Source organism: Rhincodon typus, chromosome 4, assembly GCF_021869965.1.
Source record: "Rhincodon typus isolate 14 chromosome 4, sRhiTyp1.1, whole genome shotgun sequence".
NCBI lineage: Eukaryota > Metazoa > Chordata > Chondrichthyes > Orectolobiformes > Rhincodontidae > Rhincodon > Rhincodon typus.
In genome coordinates, this window is record NC_063335.1 from 8684127 (window position 1) to 8705622 (window position 21496).

The 21496-nt window shown below is 39.5% G+C and overlaps 1 protein-coding gene across 2 annotated transcripts in view; it reads right to left on the bottom strand.

Moving 5' to 3' along the window:
* The window catches only part of ralaa (v-ral simian leukemia viral oncogene homolog Aa (ras related)), a 36927-nt gene extending 17389 nt beyond the window's left edge, over positions 1-19538 (bottom strand). Inside the window, exons 1-2 of one of the 2 annotated variants that reach the window (XM_020520606.2) lie at positions 19366-19538; positions 1010-1180 (exon numbers count right to left, since the gene is read on the bottom strand). In XM_020520606.2, coding sequence (XP_020376195.1) covers positions 1010-1123 — 114 coding nt within the window. In that variant the 5' untranslated portion in view covers positions 1124-1180; positions 19366-19538. Of the gene's footprint in view, positions 1-1009; positions 1181-19173; positions 19259-19365 lie in introns of those variants that run through there. The other variant, XM_048595598.1, reaches the window with a different exon arrangement.
* Positions 19539-21496: the final 1958 nt, after the last annotated feature.

The window sequence follows — 21496 nt, forward strand, 5'->3', positions numbered from 1 at the left end:
CAATTCTTAGCATAAATTCCTCATTAATAGCAGAATCACATCTAATGTTGGATAAAGCATAGAGGTTTGCACGTACAGTGTGGTGACCGCTGCAACGGTTAAAAAGCACGTTTGATACAATCCACTGGTCATTAGTATCAGTGCTATACATACCCGGCATCAGAGCAATAAACTCATACCAGAGTACTCGGGTATGCAATAGAGAAAATGGCTTTTTGGTTTTAAAGCAGCATCCTGATCACGGGCAATACCATTCATGATTTTGCTGCAAAGTAAAAAGGAACGATGGCTAGCTTCATTCATTTTTTTGAATCAGCTTCCACTCTAGGTTGACTAAAAGTAGATTGGACACCTTCCAGTGTCAAAAGTGACAGCCATGTCTTTTCACTAGTTTGCGTGACATATAGCAAGTCAGGATTGATTTGTAGGCACAAGTACATTTGTCCACACATTGCACCTTTACCATTAATTTAAAAAAAAAAAAATTGTGCAGACTGCCACCTATATTGCATTCACCATGGCAACACCTATCTAATCAGTGTACCTGCAAGGTTTGAGGGAGTATAATGAGCCAAGATTGACAGTTAACAGTTCTTGCTGCATCTCCACACAAACCATAGTCCAATCCTCTTATGGTGTAGAAATTGCTATCTCTTGGGGGGTCCATTTTCCTGCATGTCTGTCCTGACAAAGATGAAAAGCTTCAACTTCGTGCCCAAGCAATGTGTATGATTTTAGAAAATTACACGTTTTCATTATACTGATGCAATTGCTCCATAAGAAGCTTACAAAGACATTTTAATTTCTGCCAATGTTTTCTAAGTTGGTTGTGCCATCCAATCTCAATAACCTGAGAAAAAATTGAGAAAAACGATCAACTGACAGATGAGTTACTGTAAATTGTGGTTTCTACTGAAAAAATAAAACCTCAAACATTTATTGCAAGCTACAGATCCTCAGACGAGGAATTCAACAGTTTGAGAAAAACAAAGATGACAAGTACTCTTACCTCATCATACATGAATTGTAGTGTCAAGGCAGATTTTCCCACACCACCACTCCCAACCATAATCACTTTATGGAGAGCCAAGGAATTCTGGCCTTTGGTCTTGTTTGCTGCCATTTTATGACTGGATGTGTATCACCAAAATGTGAAACTTGATAGATAGCAATTTTGCACCTAAAAGTAACAATGAGGAACAAACTCAGTGGCTGAACCGGAAGTCGATTTTGTAGATGAATTACAGCAACTACAAAAACTGAAAAGACCTCCTAGGACACACAAGACAGTGTAGAGACAAAGCATGAGAATAACCAAGAATCTTGGTAAAGTTATGTTACTTATTAGATTACCTGGGAAGGAGACATGAAATGAAAACAGAAGTACAATAGAAGCTAGAAACCTGAAAATAATTTCATTAAAATAGAGGACCTTCTGTAGAAGTTAATAAGGTCAAAATTAAAATATAGTGTCCTGTGTTACAGTAATGGTGAAATAGTACAGCAATTGGTAAAATCCATGGAATTATTCAGTAATTGGAAACCAGGAGGAAGGGAAGAGAATTATGCTCTCTGATCAGGTGACCTGGACAGACAGGTGACCTTATATCTAATCTTGTGACTGCACATTTACTCAAAGCCACCTCAGTGAAGAAGCAAGGCTAAGCACAAGTAATAAATTCCTGGGAGAACCTGGAAACTATTTCCCACCACAAGAAAAGATTTTTTGCATTTCAAAATTCTTGGAGGAAGTCTATACAAATGACAACACCCAGACATTAGTTGTGAATGAAACTGCAGTTTAGAAATTCAGCTAACACTCGACCTATTAGTTCTACTGTTCCGTGACTGTTTCCTTTTTCCTATTTCTCCTCAAACCTCCACTTGATGGACTAAAAGTGAAGTAACATTTGATTCTGCACATGAAATAAACCTAAAATATAGCAGAGGTAGAAGAAAAGATGAAAAGCAAAGCCAGAGGAATTGTGCAAGCAGGAAAATTACCACTTAATGCAATAGTCTCCTAACCTCCATAACCAAGACAGCATTACAGACAGGTTCAAGTTATTAAAATGCTGCTTCAATGAATTGTTACACAATAGATTGAGAAATCCTTTATACAATTGAAGAACACAATGTGGATTAGCATTCATCCAAACAAACCCTGTGTGTTTGGTGTATATTTTTTGAAACAGTTAATGAGCTGATGAACAGATTCCAAAAACTGGTTGTGCAATCATACAATTAAATAGGGCACAATCTAGACTTAAGGTAGCCTCTGCTTAATGCAGAATTTAAATGAGCACTTCTGGAAACCACAGTACAGCTCAACACCAGCAGCATTAGCATTATAATTACTGTCCAATATTCTACTCGGCCTTAAGAAGACTGCTTAATTGATTTTAGTCTGTCAGGCTAGAAATGAATACAATAAATTACATTAATCTAATTCAATCTTGAAACCAAATAAAACTGTCACCCCATTTGTCCAAACTGAATTCTAACTCATCATTGTTTCCATAAACAAACTAGTCTTCCATTATGCAGCAAACCTCTCAATTTGCTGCAAAAGTCATGCCTTCAATCATACGCAACATATTCTATTTGTGCCTGTTGACAGGGTTTGTTTTACATAAAACTAAACACTGCCATGGTAGTTAAAGATTACTTAAAGCTTGAGATTTTATTAGAAAGAAAATTATGGTTTTATTCATCCTAATCACATGTTAGTAATCAAATAACTGGAAGAAAGAAGTAACTAAAAAGCCAAGATAATTGGCAAAACACAATCAGAAAGAAAACAAGATAATTTAATACAAACTAGCCAGGTGCCTGGAGCATGAGACAACACTTCCAGCTCCAAAAAGGCAAGAACAATAGAAGAGCAACTCCAGCATCAGGTAGTTTCTGAAACCTGTGGTTTTTAAAAGGGAAGGCTTAAGGACCTGAAATTAAAAACAACTGCAAAGAAAGAACAGTCAAGAGAAATTGAGAACTGGGTGTGAAACTGCAGCTAAATAAAAACAAAACCAAATTCACCACAAAGTGAAAATTAAAAGCCAAGCCCTGTAATGATCAAATTATTCAGCTAACTACATTTGAACAGACTGATTTTTGGTTGTGCCGTAAGGGCATTATGGCAAACTGAAGTTTTTTTGCTTCCGCTCTAATTCTTTTTATACCCCCATTTGTTTTCTTTTGTGGTGGCTTGGTCGGCAGCATCCACGCAGCAACAAGAGAGCCATGCGCAGTGTGGTGGATGTGGCTTCTCCTGGTAATTGGAGGTGGAGGCAGCAAGGACATCCTCCTGTATTCTAAGCCAGAGACAGCACAGATGTCCTCCAGCTATTGGGGGGCAGCAGCAGCAGCAGACTCGGAGATGGCAGCACCAAGGTGATATCTGCAGTTGAAGCAAGATTCCTGGTTGCAATCACAGTAGGCCTGGAGCAGGGACTTCTGGTTATCAGTGAGGCAGCAACAGCAACAGCAGCAGCACAGCTGGTGACTGCAGGTTCAGCAGCATTAGCAAGGTGGGCCCAGTGGCAAACTGATGGTGCCTGAAGAGTGGCAGATCCAATGCAGGTGGTGGAGGTCTCTTTCAGTTACTGGAGGCTAGGTGCCAGCATGGACTGGTTGAAAAGAACTTTTTGTTTGAACAAAATTCTGAACTTTTTAAAGCTTTAGTTTCTTAATTTATTCCTATGATCTGTAATGCTGGACTTCTTATTTCTTTACTTTTCTAATTCTTCTCACCTCTCCACCGCCAAGAATTTATTCTTTGAATCTGTACCTAGGTACCTTTGTACCTAAAATGGCACCATAATGTGGCAACTTGTAAACTTCACACTACTCACTTGAGTACAGGACAATAATGCTAATTCAATGTTTAAATTGCACATTAGTGACTACACAAAAAGTAGTCATTTGACTACAAAGCAGCTTGGAATGCCCTGCTGTTGTAGGAATGAAAGTGTGCAAGTTGGATGCATTTAGGTCATAACTTGGAGTGGGGGGGGGGGGGGGGGGGGGGTGGAGGAGAAAGAGAAGAGATGACACTGGGGACCCTTTAGCATCAGCGACAATAATACATGTCCACACCTAAAATGAATAAAGACCACGAAGAAATCTCAGTACTGCTCTTTCCTTCCCCGTGGCTCCATCTGAATTCCTCCCCTTACAACTAGTTCAATTCCAGAATGGACTATGGAGAGAGGATGGTTGGGCAAAGAAAGATGCAGCAAGGGAGAAAATGGATGCATGAAGCAGTAATGTGAACAAATCAGTCACAAACTGAGATTTTGAGACAAAAACTTAAGTAATTGGAGTTTGAGATTTCAATAAGAGTAGCAGAGAGATGATTGGAAAGGGCAAGATCTGATCAGACATTTAGTACCCAAACATCTCTGCTACCTACCTGGACTTCAGGAAGACATGTGACAGTTGAACACAGCAAATCAATTCATAAGCTCCAAATCCATAGGCCAGATAAAGTATGCATTCTTTATAACTAAGAAATAAACAGTAAAGACTGGTCGACAAGACAAACTGTTTGACCTGCATCCTACAGATTCTGTTGAGACTGTATTTATAATTTTTTTTTTTTTCAATAAATGACTAAGACTTGGGGTTAACCCTATTGCAGGAGCTTTGGATATTGAGAGATCAAGTTGAGTGGAAAATTATTCATTTCTAGTTAAAATGCAGAATTATTGGTAATTTGAACATTTCAGCCAGCCTGATCATTTTATAGATGGACCTCCTTAGCTATTACGTCTAAAACTTGAACAAAATTGGGATTTTTCTAAAGAGGAGCCTGTGATCTCAGCACCACAGAAAGAGTGGACTTGCTGATAAAGATTATATTAAATCAAAAAAAAAAAGAAACCAAGTAATGACTTCATCTTCAACGTGCACAGTGACTAAGTAGCAATTATCAAGAATTCAACACTGACTGGAACTGCGAAGTGAATCAATCTCAACTTTCTTTTCTAAAAAAAAAAAAAAAAGGACTGTACAGTCTATCAAAGATGTACTCCAGGCCCTCAGGTTGCCCAACTGTAGAATAACCTCAGACTTGATCATACTGGCATTTGGAATGGGGATTTCTTCGTGTGGCTTTAATCTGCTAAAACTGATAGCTGAGAAATTAACTCAAACTTACAAGTCTTTAAAGTTAAAGCAAGAAAATATAAAAACTCATTATACTTAGACTCTTGATGCTAAAGTTGGGATTGATCAAACCTTAAGAGAAGTAGTGTTTTTCTATGATTCCTTAAGAATCAACAGCTGTCTCATCTACACATAGAAGTCTAGGCAACAGCTCTTTCAATGAAAGAGGAAATATTTAAATTTGTTGGAAATTCAAAAGTCAAAAATGCCCATCAACCTTAGCCTTGTAGCTGTTTTGCCACTTGATATCAGTTCACTATTTCACCCAATTTAAATTGATTTTTGGACTGCTGACTTCATGTCTCCCTTGCCCCTCTTGCACCCCCTCCCCTCAGTTCTTTCCTCTACTCCAAAAAACAGAGCTATCTTGACTTCAGACAGACTTGCACAGCTTAGTTCTCCTTACGTCCACTAGCACGTGTATTTTGAATACACCTTTAGATCACAGCCTCACTTCCAATTCCCTGTTCAACATCCCAATAATGCCCCCTTACTTTCCCCTACCCTTATGTATGACTTTCAAATCTCAATGCTCTCCGCTCTGACCCTCTGTACAGCACAAGGTTGGCTATCACTGCTCCTTTGCACATCTCCCTCTAGATTAGATGGCTTACAAAAAAGATCCTTACCATCAATAAGCTTATAGAAGATTTGTGCTTTGTTTTACTCAAGTTTATGCTTAACTTGATGTACTACCTTCTCAGTCTTTAACATGAGAAGTTTTTGTTATTTATATCCCCATACAGCTCTGCTTTGAACTATGCAATTTCCTGTAATGCTGCATGTCAATATACCCATGTCGCACCACTTAAATCAAGACAGCTCTTCAGACAAAGCTTTTCTTTGACTCTTACACTTGGCTACAGCCCTCAACTTCAAATCTCTTAAAGTTTACAATAAGCACACCATCAAAAATCACTAAATCACTCATACTTTTCTCCTTATTGCTTTTGTATCATTTCTTTACAAGATACTATGGAGACGAAAGGCACAACAGAAATGGATGTCAAACAAACTTCAGCTAGGCTTCATGATTCAAAGTCAAACAAAAATTCCAGAACCTCAGTATTTACTCCCAGTTATACCCAGATAAATATTTATTCATTAAAAATTAGCACACAAAATAGGAGTAGGCTGTTTAGTTCCTCAAGCTTTGAGCAGACTGGTCTTAACTCCATTCTCCTGTCTATCTCCATTACTATCAACTCATGTCAACCAAAGATCTGTTTAAATATATTCAAGACCAGAGTTAATGACCAAGTTTCCAATGCAAACCAAGGAAGAGAATTCCAAACAAATGAGCCTCAACTAAAATTTCTCACTTCTATCTTCAGGGGCACTTCCATTCTAAAGGGAGATCCTTCATTTTGAAACTTAGTCTGGATTGAGGCAACATCATCTCAGCATCTAATGTCAAGCCATCACAGATCTTGTTTCAATAAGATCACCTCTCATTCTTCTAAACTTCAATAAATAAGAAAGATTGAGCAGCTGTATCCTTAAGGCAAACTCTTTATCTCAAGAATTAGTCCAGTGAACCTCCTCTTAACTGCTTCCAATGCAAATACTGCTAATGCCTTGCTGCATCAATACTTCCTCTTATGCTCCATCTTCACATCTATATAGGCCATCATTTGATTTCTCTTCCTACATACTGACTGCATTCATGTGCAGAGAGACCAATAAACCTCAGCACTGAAGTATTCTGTAGTCTCCCTCCACAGGATGTGGGAATCACTAGCAAGGCCAGTATGTTATCCATCCTCAATACCCTTAAAACAGCAATGGGGAGCTGCCTTCTTGAACTGCTGCAGTCCATATTGTGAAGGCATTCTCACTGTGCTGCTTGTCAAGAAGATGCAGGATCTTGACCTAGTGACAGTGAAGGAACAGGGAGACATTTTTAAGCCAAGGTGGTGTGTAACTTGGAAGTGGTGGCATTTCACATATCTAACTCAGCTCTTCAAGACAGGAAAAACCAGTGGGTTTGATAAAGAAGTCCTGTACACAATAGCTCCTTTAGACCAGTCGTGGGAGGGTTGTCAATAAAGTGGATTGCCTGGTTCTCCGGTGTGCAGATTTGAGCATCTTTAAAACTGCAAAGACATTTAATTTTGGTGCAACATCAAGTCCTCTAAAGCTAAAGCTTCCTCCAATTAAGCATTATAAAGACTAAATCAATGTTTGTGGTTCAAGTCCCACTTGATAGCCATCTCAGGCTGAACCATAACATTTGGAACCACAGCATCCAGTGCTGACCTACTAACCATATATTTACTATCCCCACGTCTTAACATTTATCTGTTCCAGTCTATCATCTGTGTTATTGCTACAATGACAATTCCAATGTTTTGTGGCTAATCTGTCACTTCATCTCTTCAAAACTTTGCTGTTCCTATCTTAACACCATTACATTCATCCAAATGTATTCTGGCTGCCATTCCAAATCACACCCATTTAAGAAATTCCCAGCATTTAAATCCTCCCTCTGCCTACAGTTCCCTATGAAGCATCATGTCCAATCTTATGTTAAAGTGAATACTGGGGAAATGGGAAATAAAAAAGAGCTAAAGAAACTCAGGTCTGGCAGCGGAGTTATCAAGTTCAATTGGACTTTTCTTCAAAATTCAGTTTTCAACGTCCAGTCTCATGATCTACAGTAATCTACCTAAGCCCTTTCCCAGTTCTTTTACACCATTTCAGTTTGACCTTTATGGTCATGACTGTCTCCCTAATCCTCTCCAACTAATTTTGTCCTTTAAATTCTTTTAATTTCCAAGGCATTCTTAAAGCCTACCTTTGGTAAAGCTGCCCCAAAGTCTTTTTTGATATGGGGTCAATCTTATTTGTTCCTGCTGTTTAACCACCTTAGAAAGCTTTACCATAATTGAAGACATTAAAAATCAATCTATTAACAATATATTTTATTGGTATTCACCTTAACAATTCTTTTTCACAATTTTAAACACATATTAATCACCAAGGCTTGTGATTTTGCAGTCTTACATCCTGCGAACGTTTTGTAACCTGTCATAATGAACAGCTGTCAACAGTATAATGTTTTCTACCCCACCCCTTGCTAAAAGATGTTTAAAAAATGTTGCTGAAAACTGTCTTCAAATTCTGCACTTAACAGATAGAAGGGCCTGTACAACTGTGTAGAAACAGCCAATCCTGCAGCTGAACTTGACAAATCTGTGGGAGCAAAATCAAGCCAATTTTAAAAAAATTGACATGCAAGTCCCTGTCAGTACATAAGCACATTATAAAAACAGAATCAAAGATGTTCTATCAGACACTACACCAGCTGAAACAGTACTGTGGCCAAGACTAAATCATACTCCAGATTTTCATTGGGCAAGCCGCCACTGCCTTAAAATAAGATGTAATTAATAACCTAATGTTTGTGACAGCTGTAATTACTATCCTTCAAATACACAATTGCAGAACACTATGCCAACAACATCCTATAGGGTTAATGTCAAGTCAGCTGAACTCAACGAGTCACAGCATCATCCTGGTTACAACAGAGCAGAGATTGGTCAACCGACCGTCTGAAATCGCTATATCCAAGGCTCAAATCTCAAGTTAGGTAAGATTTTGAATGGGTACACCTGCCCATGAAAGCAACTCAACACTACCCAAGACAAATTTGATCAGTGCCCCTAACTCAACAACCATCCCTCTACCAGCTGTGTTTAAAATGTGAACAGAATTGACAGCTGCAACTCAACCAAACTTAGCCGCTTTCAGCCACCTAAGCATTGATAACAGTAGAGCAGCATGTCATGGGAATACAATCATCTGCCTTGGATGTATACTGCTATCCCTTCATCATTGGATTAATCCAGGATTTATCAATATAACACCATGTCAAGGGCTGCAGCCCACCATCATCTTCTCAGAACTATAAAATACAAATGCAAACTTTCAAAGATACTTTTCATCTAAGTACTACATTATATTAAAAAAAACACAAAAGATGTCTTTCACTTGAATGTATGTTGAACCGAGATTATTTCTAGTCACTACCAGGGCCAAGCTCATAAGACGTGTGGGAGTGGCAAAACAGGCCAAGAAAAGAAAATAGGGGATGCACAAGAAATGAGAATGCTGACTGTCCTTAAATGTGTTTTTTTTTAAAAAGACAGGCTCATTTCTACATCAAAAAAATTCTGAACAACTGCAATCAAGATAATTTTTTAAACTCACTTCAAAAAAGGTATAACTCATCATGTAAGCGGGTTTTTCAACATAATCACTACTCGTGTTAAATATGATCCCCCCCAAGTTTGGAGAGGTTAAAACATGATAAATTTGAGGACTTCAATAAGTGAAAATTCATACTTATGAATTTACTGGGGTTTTTCTCTCAAACACTGGTTAACTCATCAACATGGATCAAAATGAGCACTTGAACATTAAGTTTTTTTGAAAATGGAGATGGAAACAAGGGTAAGAAATATCTTAAATCAGCAAGCTCAATAAAAACATGCAAAACATTCAAAAGCAGACAGGGCTGTGGTCCAAAAGCTGGAAAATGGGAAGAGAATAGTCAGGTGGTTGCTCTTGACAAAATGCAGACTTGATAGGCTAAGGGATACTTTTCTGTGCCTTAGACTTCTACAAGGACATGTGAACACTTTACACAGCTTAGGAGAGGTACCAGTGATTATTCCTCAACACAAACATAGGAAGACAAACTAATAGCATTAGTGGTTACAGCCGTAATATGGTAAATTTGGCCTTTATAAAATCCTATTAGCTCTCACCTACAACTCCACTTGGTCCCACTATTTGTTCTGAACTCCAATCAACCTTTCATACTGTTATTGCTTAAAAGCAGCTTCCAGAGGTGGTTTTCTTCGAAGCTACCTTCCCAACTCTCAAATACTCTATGGAGTCTACATTTGGCGAGGCTCTTCCATCACGTTACAAGTATTAACAACATAATCTGTAGTGAAAAACTTTACAATGGGTATCTTTATACATTGAGTAAAATTTTAGTTGTCATCTACTCCAGACACCAGGTTTGGCTACTCTACAGGATACGTGCAGGATTCTATGGTCATTGCAGTTGTAGTGATAAATTCTTAGGCAATCTACCCATGAATAGACCAACACTTTGCTGTTGCTGGACCAAACACTGTAGAATCAGATGCCACAGTGGCAGTCAAAAAGGTATCACATTTAAGACATTCACAAAAATTCCAATGAAGCATCAAAACAGGTCTTCCAGATTGCTTTTCCATAACCAAGGAGGCTCAGATTGTTCACCATGAGCGTGTATAGTCATTTTTACAAATAGAAATGCGCTAAAGAAACTCAGAAGGTCTGGAAATATCTGTAGAGAGAAAAACAAGAGTTAATGTTTTGAGTCAAGCGACCCTCCTCTTTGACAATAATAAAATACAAAATGTTTGCAACTCCACGGTTAACTCCTAAGAACTAGGCAAAAACTGTTAAGGTTGGAAATTTCCTGCCAAGAGTCTGGATTGGAATTGAATTTAGGCAATATGAAAAGGTTAATATCTAATGGCAAACTTAAAGTGTATAATGCAACATTATTCAACTTTGGAACAAAACCAGAAGTTGCTGAAATAGCTCAGCAGGTCGGGCAGCATCTGCGCAGAAAAATCAGAGTTAACGTTAAGGGCCACCGGCCGCAAAACGTTAGCTCATTTTTCTGCACAGATGCTGCCAGACCTGCTGACCTTTTTCCAGCAACTTCTGGTTTTGTTCTTGCTTTACAGCATCCGCAGTTCTTTTGGTTTTCATTATTCAATTTAGAATTGATTTAGTTCCAAGCTCCCACTTGCTTCCTGTTACTTAATTCAAATTAGACAAAAGTCATGCACAAATAATGATCAGGAAACAAGTTTGAGAAACTATAAAATCAAGGAAAACAAGATACATTTAAGAATGCTCAGTAATCAAGTATCAGAGTAACAGGTTTACAGCAATCATCCAACTAGGATGCTCATGCTCAAAATTATATTGATACCACAATGCATCATTGACAAAATATAGAGAACATTTACAGGAAAACTAGCTGATTTTTTTTTTTTTTTTTTAAGTTCTCACTAATACTGAGTTTATGACCAAAACTAAACACTACGGATGCGAAAAAAAGCAGAGCCTAAAGCACCACCAAAAACTACCTAGACAAGTTGCTCCTCATCTGTCCACTCTTTATTGCCACTGGCCCCACAACTTCTGCCAAAGTCTCAACTACTTCTCTCCTGGCAAACTAACCTGGAAACAGGCGATGAGAGGCAATAAACCTAAGTAATCACCACTTCATGCTGGAGGACTAGTCCATGAAATCACTATTAAAATCGATCCCAATTCCTTCTACTTTCATTCAGATTTAGTGGAAATAGCTTTTAAAAAAGCTTCACAGAAGGAAAGAAAAAAGACATCACGACTAACTAAAAGCAATAGGGATAAAGGTAAAACAGAGAACACAAACCTGAAACATCAATTGTGGTTCCTCAAAACTTCCGTATCCACTATTTTTTATTTGTAATTCATGTTTCCAGCATCTGAGATATTTGGCTTTGAGATAGATGAGTAGAATAGAGTTTCAAAACTCTGATTATACATTAGTGAGCAAGCAGCCAAGGATAGGAATAGCTAGCAGCTAGTATGGAGTTTCTGCTACATAATCATGCTGTTCAGACTTTGGTCATGGAGTGGAGGGTGACGACAGAAGCAGAGTTGGTGTCACCAGTATACACATGCCTGCATTCTCCACTCCTTTGGGGCAGCACGGTAGCCCAGTGGTTGGCACTGCTGACTCTCAGCGCCAGGGACCTGGGTTTGATTCCACCCTCAGACGACTGCCTATGTGGACTTTGCACATTCTCCCCGTGTCTGTGTGGGTTTCCTCCAGTTTCCTCCCACAGTCCAAAGATGTGTAGGCTAGGTGGATTGACCATGCTAAATTGCCCAGAGAGTTCAGTGATGTGTAGATTAGGTCAGTTAAAGGGGGATAGGTCTGGCTGGGATGCTCCAAGGGTCGGTGTGGACTTGTTGGGCCGAAGGGCCTGTTTCCACACTGTAGAGATTCTATTCTAAGGAAGCTGATATTTGGCAAAAGAAGCAGTGGTGAAATGCATGAATGGTTAGGTTCTAAAGTATTGCCTGAGTGAATGGTAGAGGCAGTGTCAATTGGAAGTTTTAGAAAAGGGAATGCAATCGTTATCTAAAAAAAAAGGAAATGTTTGCAGAGCTACAGGGAAAAGGCAGGAGAGTGACACCACCTGAATTACTCCTTCAGTGCACCAGCACAATGAGCCAAATGGGTTCCTTCTGTGCAGTAACCTTTTTACTTTTATCTGTCATTATACACAAAGATGAGGTCACTGAGAACCAGCACATTAATGAACAATAGGCAAGTTCAGAATACAGAGCACTCAAAAGCAACATTGAGAAAAAAAAAGGATGAAAGGCAAAAGTCCGAGCTGTTAGATGCTAAAATAAAATGAAGTTGGAGATCACAGGGGAGAGATAGAGAATGAAATGATCAATCATGTTAATTGTGATACAGGGATCTGTCATGGTGTACCTTCTGTGACTGAAGACCAAGTTATGTATATACCCATTTTAATTCACTGAACAAAATCTAGTGAAGTGTATATTACAGGAATACTTGGAAATAGAATCATATTTGCAGCACTACAGTGAAGAACTTTTCACTGATAAAAATAATTTAAGCAGGTGGAGTAATAGAAGCAGAAATCAGGAATTCCTACAACAAGTAGCTATGCTGTGCTTAGTAGAATTCTAAACGTTTCATGTGCCAGATAGTTTTTTTGAATGCATTCAAATAAAAAGGAAAAATACTATGCTGCTGCAAATTTGAAACAAAATGCTAGAGAAGCTCAGCAGATCCGACATCTTTGAAGCACACAGGAAAAAATTCTCCACCAATGCTGTCTGACCCGCTGACTGTCTTCCAGCACTGTTTTTAATTTTTTTTTGCCTCAACATTTGGTCATGTTAAAAACTGGCAAGATAGTGAGTATTAGACTTGAACATAAGAAAACATATTTTACAAATGGACAGTTAAATTTTGAGCCGAGGAAAGTCTATAGCCAAGCCACCCCAAAGCTCCAGACAGGTGAAAGGATTGGCAGTCACCTGGAATGAAACTTCTCAAAAGGAACACATTGCAGAAATTCGGACATTGTGTTTTAAATACGAAAAGTTATTCTTCACCATAAAATATTACTTCCCACCCCCATTAAGACCAACGCTGACTGCAGCTCCAGTTCAATTCCTGGGATCAGCTCTAAACACATGCAACAAGAAATGCCACTATGTTGAAGTGAGACCATTTCTACCCATAATTAGAAATTATTTTAAAAGCACAAATCGACGATTCGAGTGACTCGAGGGCATACATTTCGCAGATATTTGATGCATGAATTAATTTGGGGTGTGGTTCCTATTGCAGCGAGAGAGAAGACAACTTCGGAGACAACAAAACCAGAAGTCGGCAAATCTGAGACAATAATGAAAAATGTTTGCAGGTTAAAATTGAAAACCTCCACCAAATTAGATGCAATTAAAACTTTACAATTTAATCAGTTTGTATTGGAAATCTCTCAGTGTACTAAGAAAATTCAAATTACAGTCATTTAAATTCTCGGGAACCTGGTCGTCTCCATGTCGAATTGCCAATCAACATCTCTCGATGTCTATTGTAATCTAGTTACACAGCCAAGTTAAACACATCCAAACCACATATGCTTCTCCAAGCTGTAATAGTTCGAACCCCTAGGCATCACATTAAATGGGGAAGAATGCTCGTTTTCAAAGTACCCTATACAGAAATAACAGTCAAAGGCACAGGACGCCCAGGGATTTGACACAATTTAAACTGAGTCAGCAAATTTGTCATTATGTACTGAGCCAAATTCGAAAACCAATGTTAAAGTGCAATAAACATCACACCACATCCTTGTGCCCAAGACACGGCCTGCAAAAGCCTTCCCCCTTCAAAACTGGAAACTTGACCATTGATCTCACCAGACAAGCAAAACGTGACATTTATACCGATATGCAGGCAACCACCACCCATGGTTTTCCATCACCATACCTCAGTACATCCTGTTATACCAGCAGACCAGACTCACCGCCTTAGAATATAGTAGCAGGAAGTGGCCCTGGGAATCTTAAGCGTAGTCTCCATACTCCATGAAGTGCCGTGCATCACAAAAAAAGGCATCACTAAGCCTAGTTCAGTAGTGTTGCCGAGAGGGCACAGGAAGATTTCTGAACTGGGCTTGGACATGGCAACATGTTTTCATCCATATTCCTATCTCATAGGAGAAATGCACAGCTCTTGGAGATCAAATTCTATCTTCACACTGAAGATTCTTGATACATAGTCCCATTTGCCAGATAATGCTAGTTCAAAACAAAATTGGAAGCTCAAAATTGGCAATCTGTGAGGAACTATGGATCACCAGCTCCATAGCCCAACAGTTCCTTTGTTCCAATGGGCAACCATAGGCCAGTTGGCCAACATCTGTCATAGAAAATTGCTAGAATTCATTAGTGAAGGTTATTGCAAATCACAGAATTGATTCCGTACAGTGTGGAAACAGCCCACTGCATCTGCACCGATTCTCTGAAGAGCATCCCACCTAGACCTAAACACTATAATGGTAACTCATTTACCACCGAGCTAGCCCACACATCCCTGAACACTGGAGCAATTTAACATGGTTAATCCACCTAACCCACACACCCTTGGAATCTGGCTGGAAACTGGAGCACCCAGCAGAAACCCACACAGACACCGAGTGTGCGCAAACTTCAGATGTCACCACGGGATAAAGCAGAGTCAACAGTTTTATGAAAATGAAATCACGTTTATCTCATTTAGACACTGTTGATTAAGTAACAAACAAGATGAATAAAGGGGACCATGTAGGTGTTTTAGTTTGATTTCCAAAAGGCAGATGGCATAAAGATAATAGTGGGTGATTTAACAAAGATACACAAATACTTCACTAGTAGGAATAAGGGAATAATTTTCAGTTTGCAAGCTGTAAGTAGTTGAGTGCCACATGGATCAGCTAAGGCCTAAACTAGTTGCAATCTATTGCAATACTTTGCATGAAGGGTCTGAAGGTACGATTGCTAAATTTTCTCAACACACCAAGATAGATAGGAAAACTAGTTTCAAAAAGATGTTAAAAAAGTCTGCAAAGTGAATAAGTTAAGAGAACAGGGAAAAAATTAGCAATAGGAGTATAGTGTGGGAAAATCTGAACTTGTCCCTTTTGGTTAGAAGCATAGGAGAGCAGTCTACTAAAATACACAAGATTTAAGAATCTGGTGGTTCAGAGGGAGATGGGTCAGACACAAATCAACATTAGTATGCAGATACAGAAAAAAGTTAGGAAGTAAATGGAACATTGGTATTGTATTGTGAGAAGAACATAAAACTAAAGACACAATAAAATGCTGCTTCAGGTCAAAGGTGAAAACACATCTGGAGTACGCTGTATAGTTTCCATCTTCTCGTTTGAAAAAAGATTAGAATTGTGCTAGTAGTTTAAAGAAGGCTGATTTTAACTCGCTCATTCTGGGCTAAAAGGCTTAATCATTGAAAACTGAGTTCAACAGTTTGGGCTTAAAGCCATTGGAGTTAAATGTGGAAGGTGGTGATCTAATTGAAATGAAATCCTGAGGGGAATAGATAAGGGAATGCCAATCTTGTAGGAAAGATGAGAATTAAAAGATCAGTAAGAATAAGAAGCCTCCCTTTTAAATCAGAAGTGATTAAATAATTTTATCTGTGGAAGTCTCAAGCCTAGAAAGCAGTGCCGACTGGGTCACAAATTTATTCAAGCTCAAGACAGAAATTTTTGATGGACAAGGGAGTCCAAAGTTTCATAGGTCAGGCAGAAAAGTGGAGTTGAGACCACAACCATTTCCACTAGGATCTTAATGTCCAGCAGAGCTGGCTCAAAAGAGGTCTTTTCCTAAATCTACATTCCATGATCATCAAACCTAGTGACCACCCCTTTGGGGAAAGTTACACAGTGTGCATGATGAACAGTAAAAACAACATAACTATAGAAATCAAGCATCCACAACCAATAGATTAAATCAAAACTCTGCAATTCTGCCACATATTGTTGCGATTAATAGTGGACAATTAACAACAGGAAGTAGTTCTGTATCTAGGCTCTTTCTCAAAAGTGGTACAGCACGCAAATGTAAAAAAACAAGGATTAAAACATTTGCAACTATCTGCAGCTAGAAATCCCAAGTGGAGGATCATCTCAGCTTGCTGAGAATTCCAGCACAGATGCTAACTTCCAGCCAATTTGATTCATTCCACGAGGAAATGGCTGAAGGCACTTGATATAGAAGTGGGTATAGGCTGTAGCAGCATTCTGACTCTCATTGAACACAAACACTTCAGAAGTAGCCATGTCCTCTAGCCAAGTTATTCCAATACAGCTACAAACATTGGCACTGAACAGAGAAATTTAGGAATGTCTTTTCTAACACACAGGACAATTTGATAAGTTTCACTCAAACGCAAGATAGGTTGATTTGAAGGTAATTTTTTTTGTTTCATTTTATTAATAGACAGGCTTTACATTTCAGGAAAAGAATCCCAAGATCTTTCCTGCTGTATGTGTTTGCATTTGGCTTCTGTGGTCTAGGCTCCCAGCCAAAGTCATTAGAACAAGATATTCAAACTGACAGGAAAGCATTTTGCCACCTTTCAAACTCCTTTACGCAAATACCAAATCCAAGACTAATGACACCATACTTGTTCAATCTGTCTGTGAAATTGACAGCTATTTTCCCACCTTTGTGATCAATTATCTCAAACGCAGCTAAGCTTCACTTCTACAAACAAGAATTGCACAAGCACTTCAGAGTATGGCATTTTCCACATTTCTCTGCATTGCTGTTACTGCTAAATGCATCAGCAAAAACCTGCACACCATCATGCCACTTGGTCAGTGCCACCTGTCAACAGGGTTACCAAGTGGATCTAATGTGGAAATAATCTGTTCCATATCCAGTTGGACAAAATGAAAAAAGTTGTGCTTATTGGAAAACAATAATTTCAGCCCCAGCTCATTGCTGAGGGGGTTCCTCAGTAGAATTCTACAACTATTCAGTTTACTTCAATGGCCATCCCTCCATTACAAAGATCAGAAGCAGAGATGTTTGCTGATGATTATAAAATACACACATCACAAGTCATCAGATAACGAAGCTGCGTCCACATACAGAAAGACCAATATGTGACAAGTCATTTTATACCCATACAGATGCAAGTGTGTGCCATTTACAAAATGCATTGTAGCAATTAACCAAGGCTTGCTGAAAGCACCTTCCAAATCTACCACGAGAGAAGGGGGCAACAGATGCACGAGAACACAAACTGCAAGTCACCCTCCAAATTAAACACCATCCTGATGTCAAACTACATTGCTGACCCTTCACTATCATTGGGTCAAAAGCCAGAAGCTGTTTCCCAACAACACTGCAGATGTATCTACACTAGACAGACTGTAGCAGGTTAAAGTTGGCAACTCACCATCTCCTTCTCAAGACCAACCAGGGACAGTCAATAGATGGTGAACCTGACAGCAAGTTACATTTCATAATGTTTGGAACACCTTTTAAAATATGTCCATAACTGTTCCAGACCCAAAGAGAAGAACCAATTACTTTATATTTACAGACAGAAGTCACCTTGTACCTATTCTGGTAAGTCTCCCAAGCAAGGCCTTGACATCCCTCAAAAAAAAATGCCCTCCAGAATTAGACAATGCCAGGGGTGAAATCTAGCCAGTGACTTGAACAGAAATTTTGAAAAAGCTTTTGTATTTTGGTAACTAAAGTAAAACAACAAAACTTGTGCAATTTTGCATTTTATTTACCTTTCAGGGAGAAACCTGAATTAATGCAAAGGGTAGAGAAATAAATTCTCACCCACGGTTTTTTGGATAAGAATGTATCACATGCAGCTGTTCAATTAGTTAATCATAGCTTGTCAAAAGAAAGCAAATGCAAAGCAAAATACCAAGCCATACAATCAAGGTATCATTGCTAATACATTTCCCCTCAGTCAGAGATGTTGTGAAGTCAGTGCTTGGGCATGACGCTCTCAGTCAGTGCAGGACTGAAGAAATATTATATTATTAAGAGAGCCACAGTTTATGCCTTCTAGTAACCATAAAAGGTTCATGGACACTGAACAATACAGAGTTCTACTTATGTCTTGGCTATTCGTGCCAAAACCAAGAACAATTATTCAAATACAATTGATTTAATTAGACTCTACTGGATTTAAATACCTACCTAAACTTTCTTCAAAGAACACTTCACCGCAGCCATATGGGTCTTCAAATAATAAGAAAAACAACAACTTTCTTGACCCTCTTGGCATCCTAACACTATTTACAGTACATAAGAGTACTTTTTAAATATAATCATTACTTCAATAAATGTATTGAATGTCTTCTCATGGATGGTTAAAGTAAACAAAAGAATACCCCCTCATAGGCAAATACGCCTTGGGCCAAATGGCCTCCAACGGTGCAAAGCGTGCTGAAAATCAGTACAGATTAATGTTAAATGTGAACTCTACACAACGGAGCTTCAATGAGAAATGTGCAGCTGAGGAATGTTTAAGCCTAAATGGTTAGGCTCCACTTCCAAACAGCACGTATTCAAAACTTCCAATTCAAAATCCCACAGGACCCAGTTAATGCAGGGGAAAAGAGGCCAAAGCATCATACCATCTCCTCGCACAGGATAGGGGTCTAAAGGGACTTCAAAAACATCCACACCCTCTATGAGAAAGGTGGAAATCACACAATATGATGCCCCAACGACGAAAAAGGGAAAGGAAACCACATTATCACCTCCAACCCAAAACAAAGGGGACCGGGGAAGGGGGAAAACCCAAACAATATCACTCTTCCAGGAGGAAAAAAAAAACACACCCACCAGCGCATCCCAACCAAATTGGAGGATGATCAGCGAGAACCATGGAATAGCACTCTCCGAAGGGAGAAGAGGGAAGGGGTCTCTCTTCTGTCCCCCGCCCCGCCCGGAGGAGGGATCGCGCGCACTAGGACCAACCGTCAACTCGGAGACATTTCATGACCTCAGCCAGCATCAAGACTTTAAAACACTCACCGGTCACCACACCGAAGAAGTAAGAAATCAACCGCTGATCATAAACGCAGATCGCTCACCAACCACTCTCTACCCCCGCCCCACCCGGCCGATCACTGTTAATATGGCGAAAAAGGGAGCGATGCTCGTCAGAAGAGCGGAGCGGGATTGGTGCGGCTACCGGAAATGGCGTGTGGTGTGCGACGTAATTGTGGATGAACACTTCCGACACCATGGTGACACCTGACTGGGATTCTAAGGAGACTCGAGAGAAGCATGTTCTTGTGTTTTGTGGAGTGTATTTTTGGGAAAGTGACCTCGTTCCCTTCACATCAGATTTGTTTCACTTACGCTTATGAAAAACAAACTAGTTTGTGGTGGGGGTCAGCATCATCTGTGGTCCCAGTTAATCTTTTCATTTTCAATTTTTAACCATCCAAAGTTGATATTCTCTTCCACCATGAGATCTTCCATCCACAGCGATTCTCACTAGTTTGTTTACTATTAAGATATACCCTGCCTTTTCCTAATGACGTTCAGCAGATTGCTTTGTTGACTCTTCTCAAAGCTTCAATGTCTATTACTTTTTTTCTGTTTTGGTTGGACAGGACTGGCAGTTTAATGTTCCAGGGTGTAGATGCTATAGGAAGGATTGAAAGGGGAGCAAGGGAGCAGGGGGCGTGGTGTTGATTAGGGGTAACATTATGGCTGTACTTAGGGAGGATATTCCTGGGAATATGTCTAGGGAAGATATTTGGGTGGAATTGAGAAATAAGAAATGGATGATCACCTTATTGGGATCATACAATGGACCTTCCCCCCCTCCCCCCACCGTAGTCAGGAGGTCTCAGTTATCTGTGAGAATAATAGCATGGTTATGGCAGGGGATTTTAATTTTCCAAACAAAGACTGCCATTGTATTAAGGGCTTGGATGGAGAGGAATTTATTAAAAGTGTACAAGAACATTTTCTGATTCAGTATGTGGATGAACCTACTAGAGAAGGTGCAGACCCTGACCTACCTTTGGGAAATATGGCAGGGCAGGTGACTGAGGAGTCAATCGGGGGGCACTTTTGGGGCCCGTGACCACAATTGAATTGGTTTTAAAATAGTGATGGAAAAGGATAGACCGGGTCTAAAAGTTAAAGTTCTAAATTGGAGGAAGGCCAATTTTGGCAATATTAGGCAAGAACTTTCAAAACTTCATTGGGGGCAGATGTTCACAGGTAAGGGGACAGCTGGAAAATGGGAAGTGTTCAAAAATGAGATAACGAGAGTCCAGAGACAGTATATTCCTGTTAGGCTGAAGGGCAACGCTGGTGGTGTATGGAATGCTAGATGACTAGAGAAATTGAGTTTTGGTCAAGAAAAAGAAGGAAGCATATGTCAGATATAGACAGTAGGAATTAAGTGAATCCCTAGAAGAGTACAAAGGCAGTAGGAGTATACGTAAGAGGGAAATCAGGGAGGCAAAAAGGGACATGAAATAGCTTTGACAAATAGGGTTAAGGAGAATCCAAAGGGATTCTACAAATACATTAAGGACAAGGGGTAACTAGAGACAGAATAGGGACCCTTAAGATCAGCAAGGCCACCAATGTGTGCAACTGCAGGAGATGGGGGAGATACAAGGAGGGAGGCTATGGCCTAGTGGTATTATCGCTGGACTGTTAATCCAGACACCCAGATAATGTTCTAGGGACCAGGGTTCAAATCCCTCCACGGCAGATGGTGGAATTTGAATTCAGTAAAATATCTGGAATTAAGAATCTAATGATGACCATGAATCCATTGTCAATTGTCAAACCCATCTGGTTTGCTACTGTCCTTTAGGGAAGGATCCGCCATCCTTACCTGGTCTGGCCTACATGTGCCTCCAGACCCACAGCAATGTGGTTGACTCTGAACTGCCCTCTGGGCAATTAGGGATGGGCAATAAATGCTGCCCTGTCAGTGAGGCTCTCACCTCATGAATGAATAAAAAAAACTAAACAGGTATTTTGCATTAGTGTTTACAGTGGAGAAGGATATGTAAGATAGAGAACATGGGGAAATAAATAGTGACATCTTGAAAAATGTACATATTACAGAGGAGGAGGTGCTGAACATCTTAAAATAAAGGTGGATAAATCCCCAGGATCTGATTAGGTA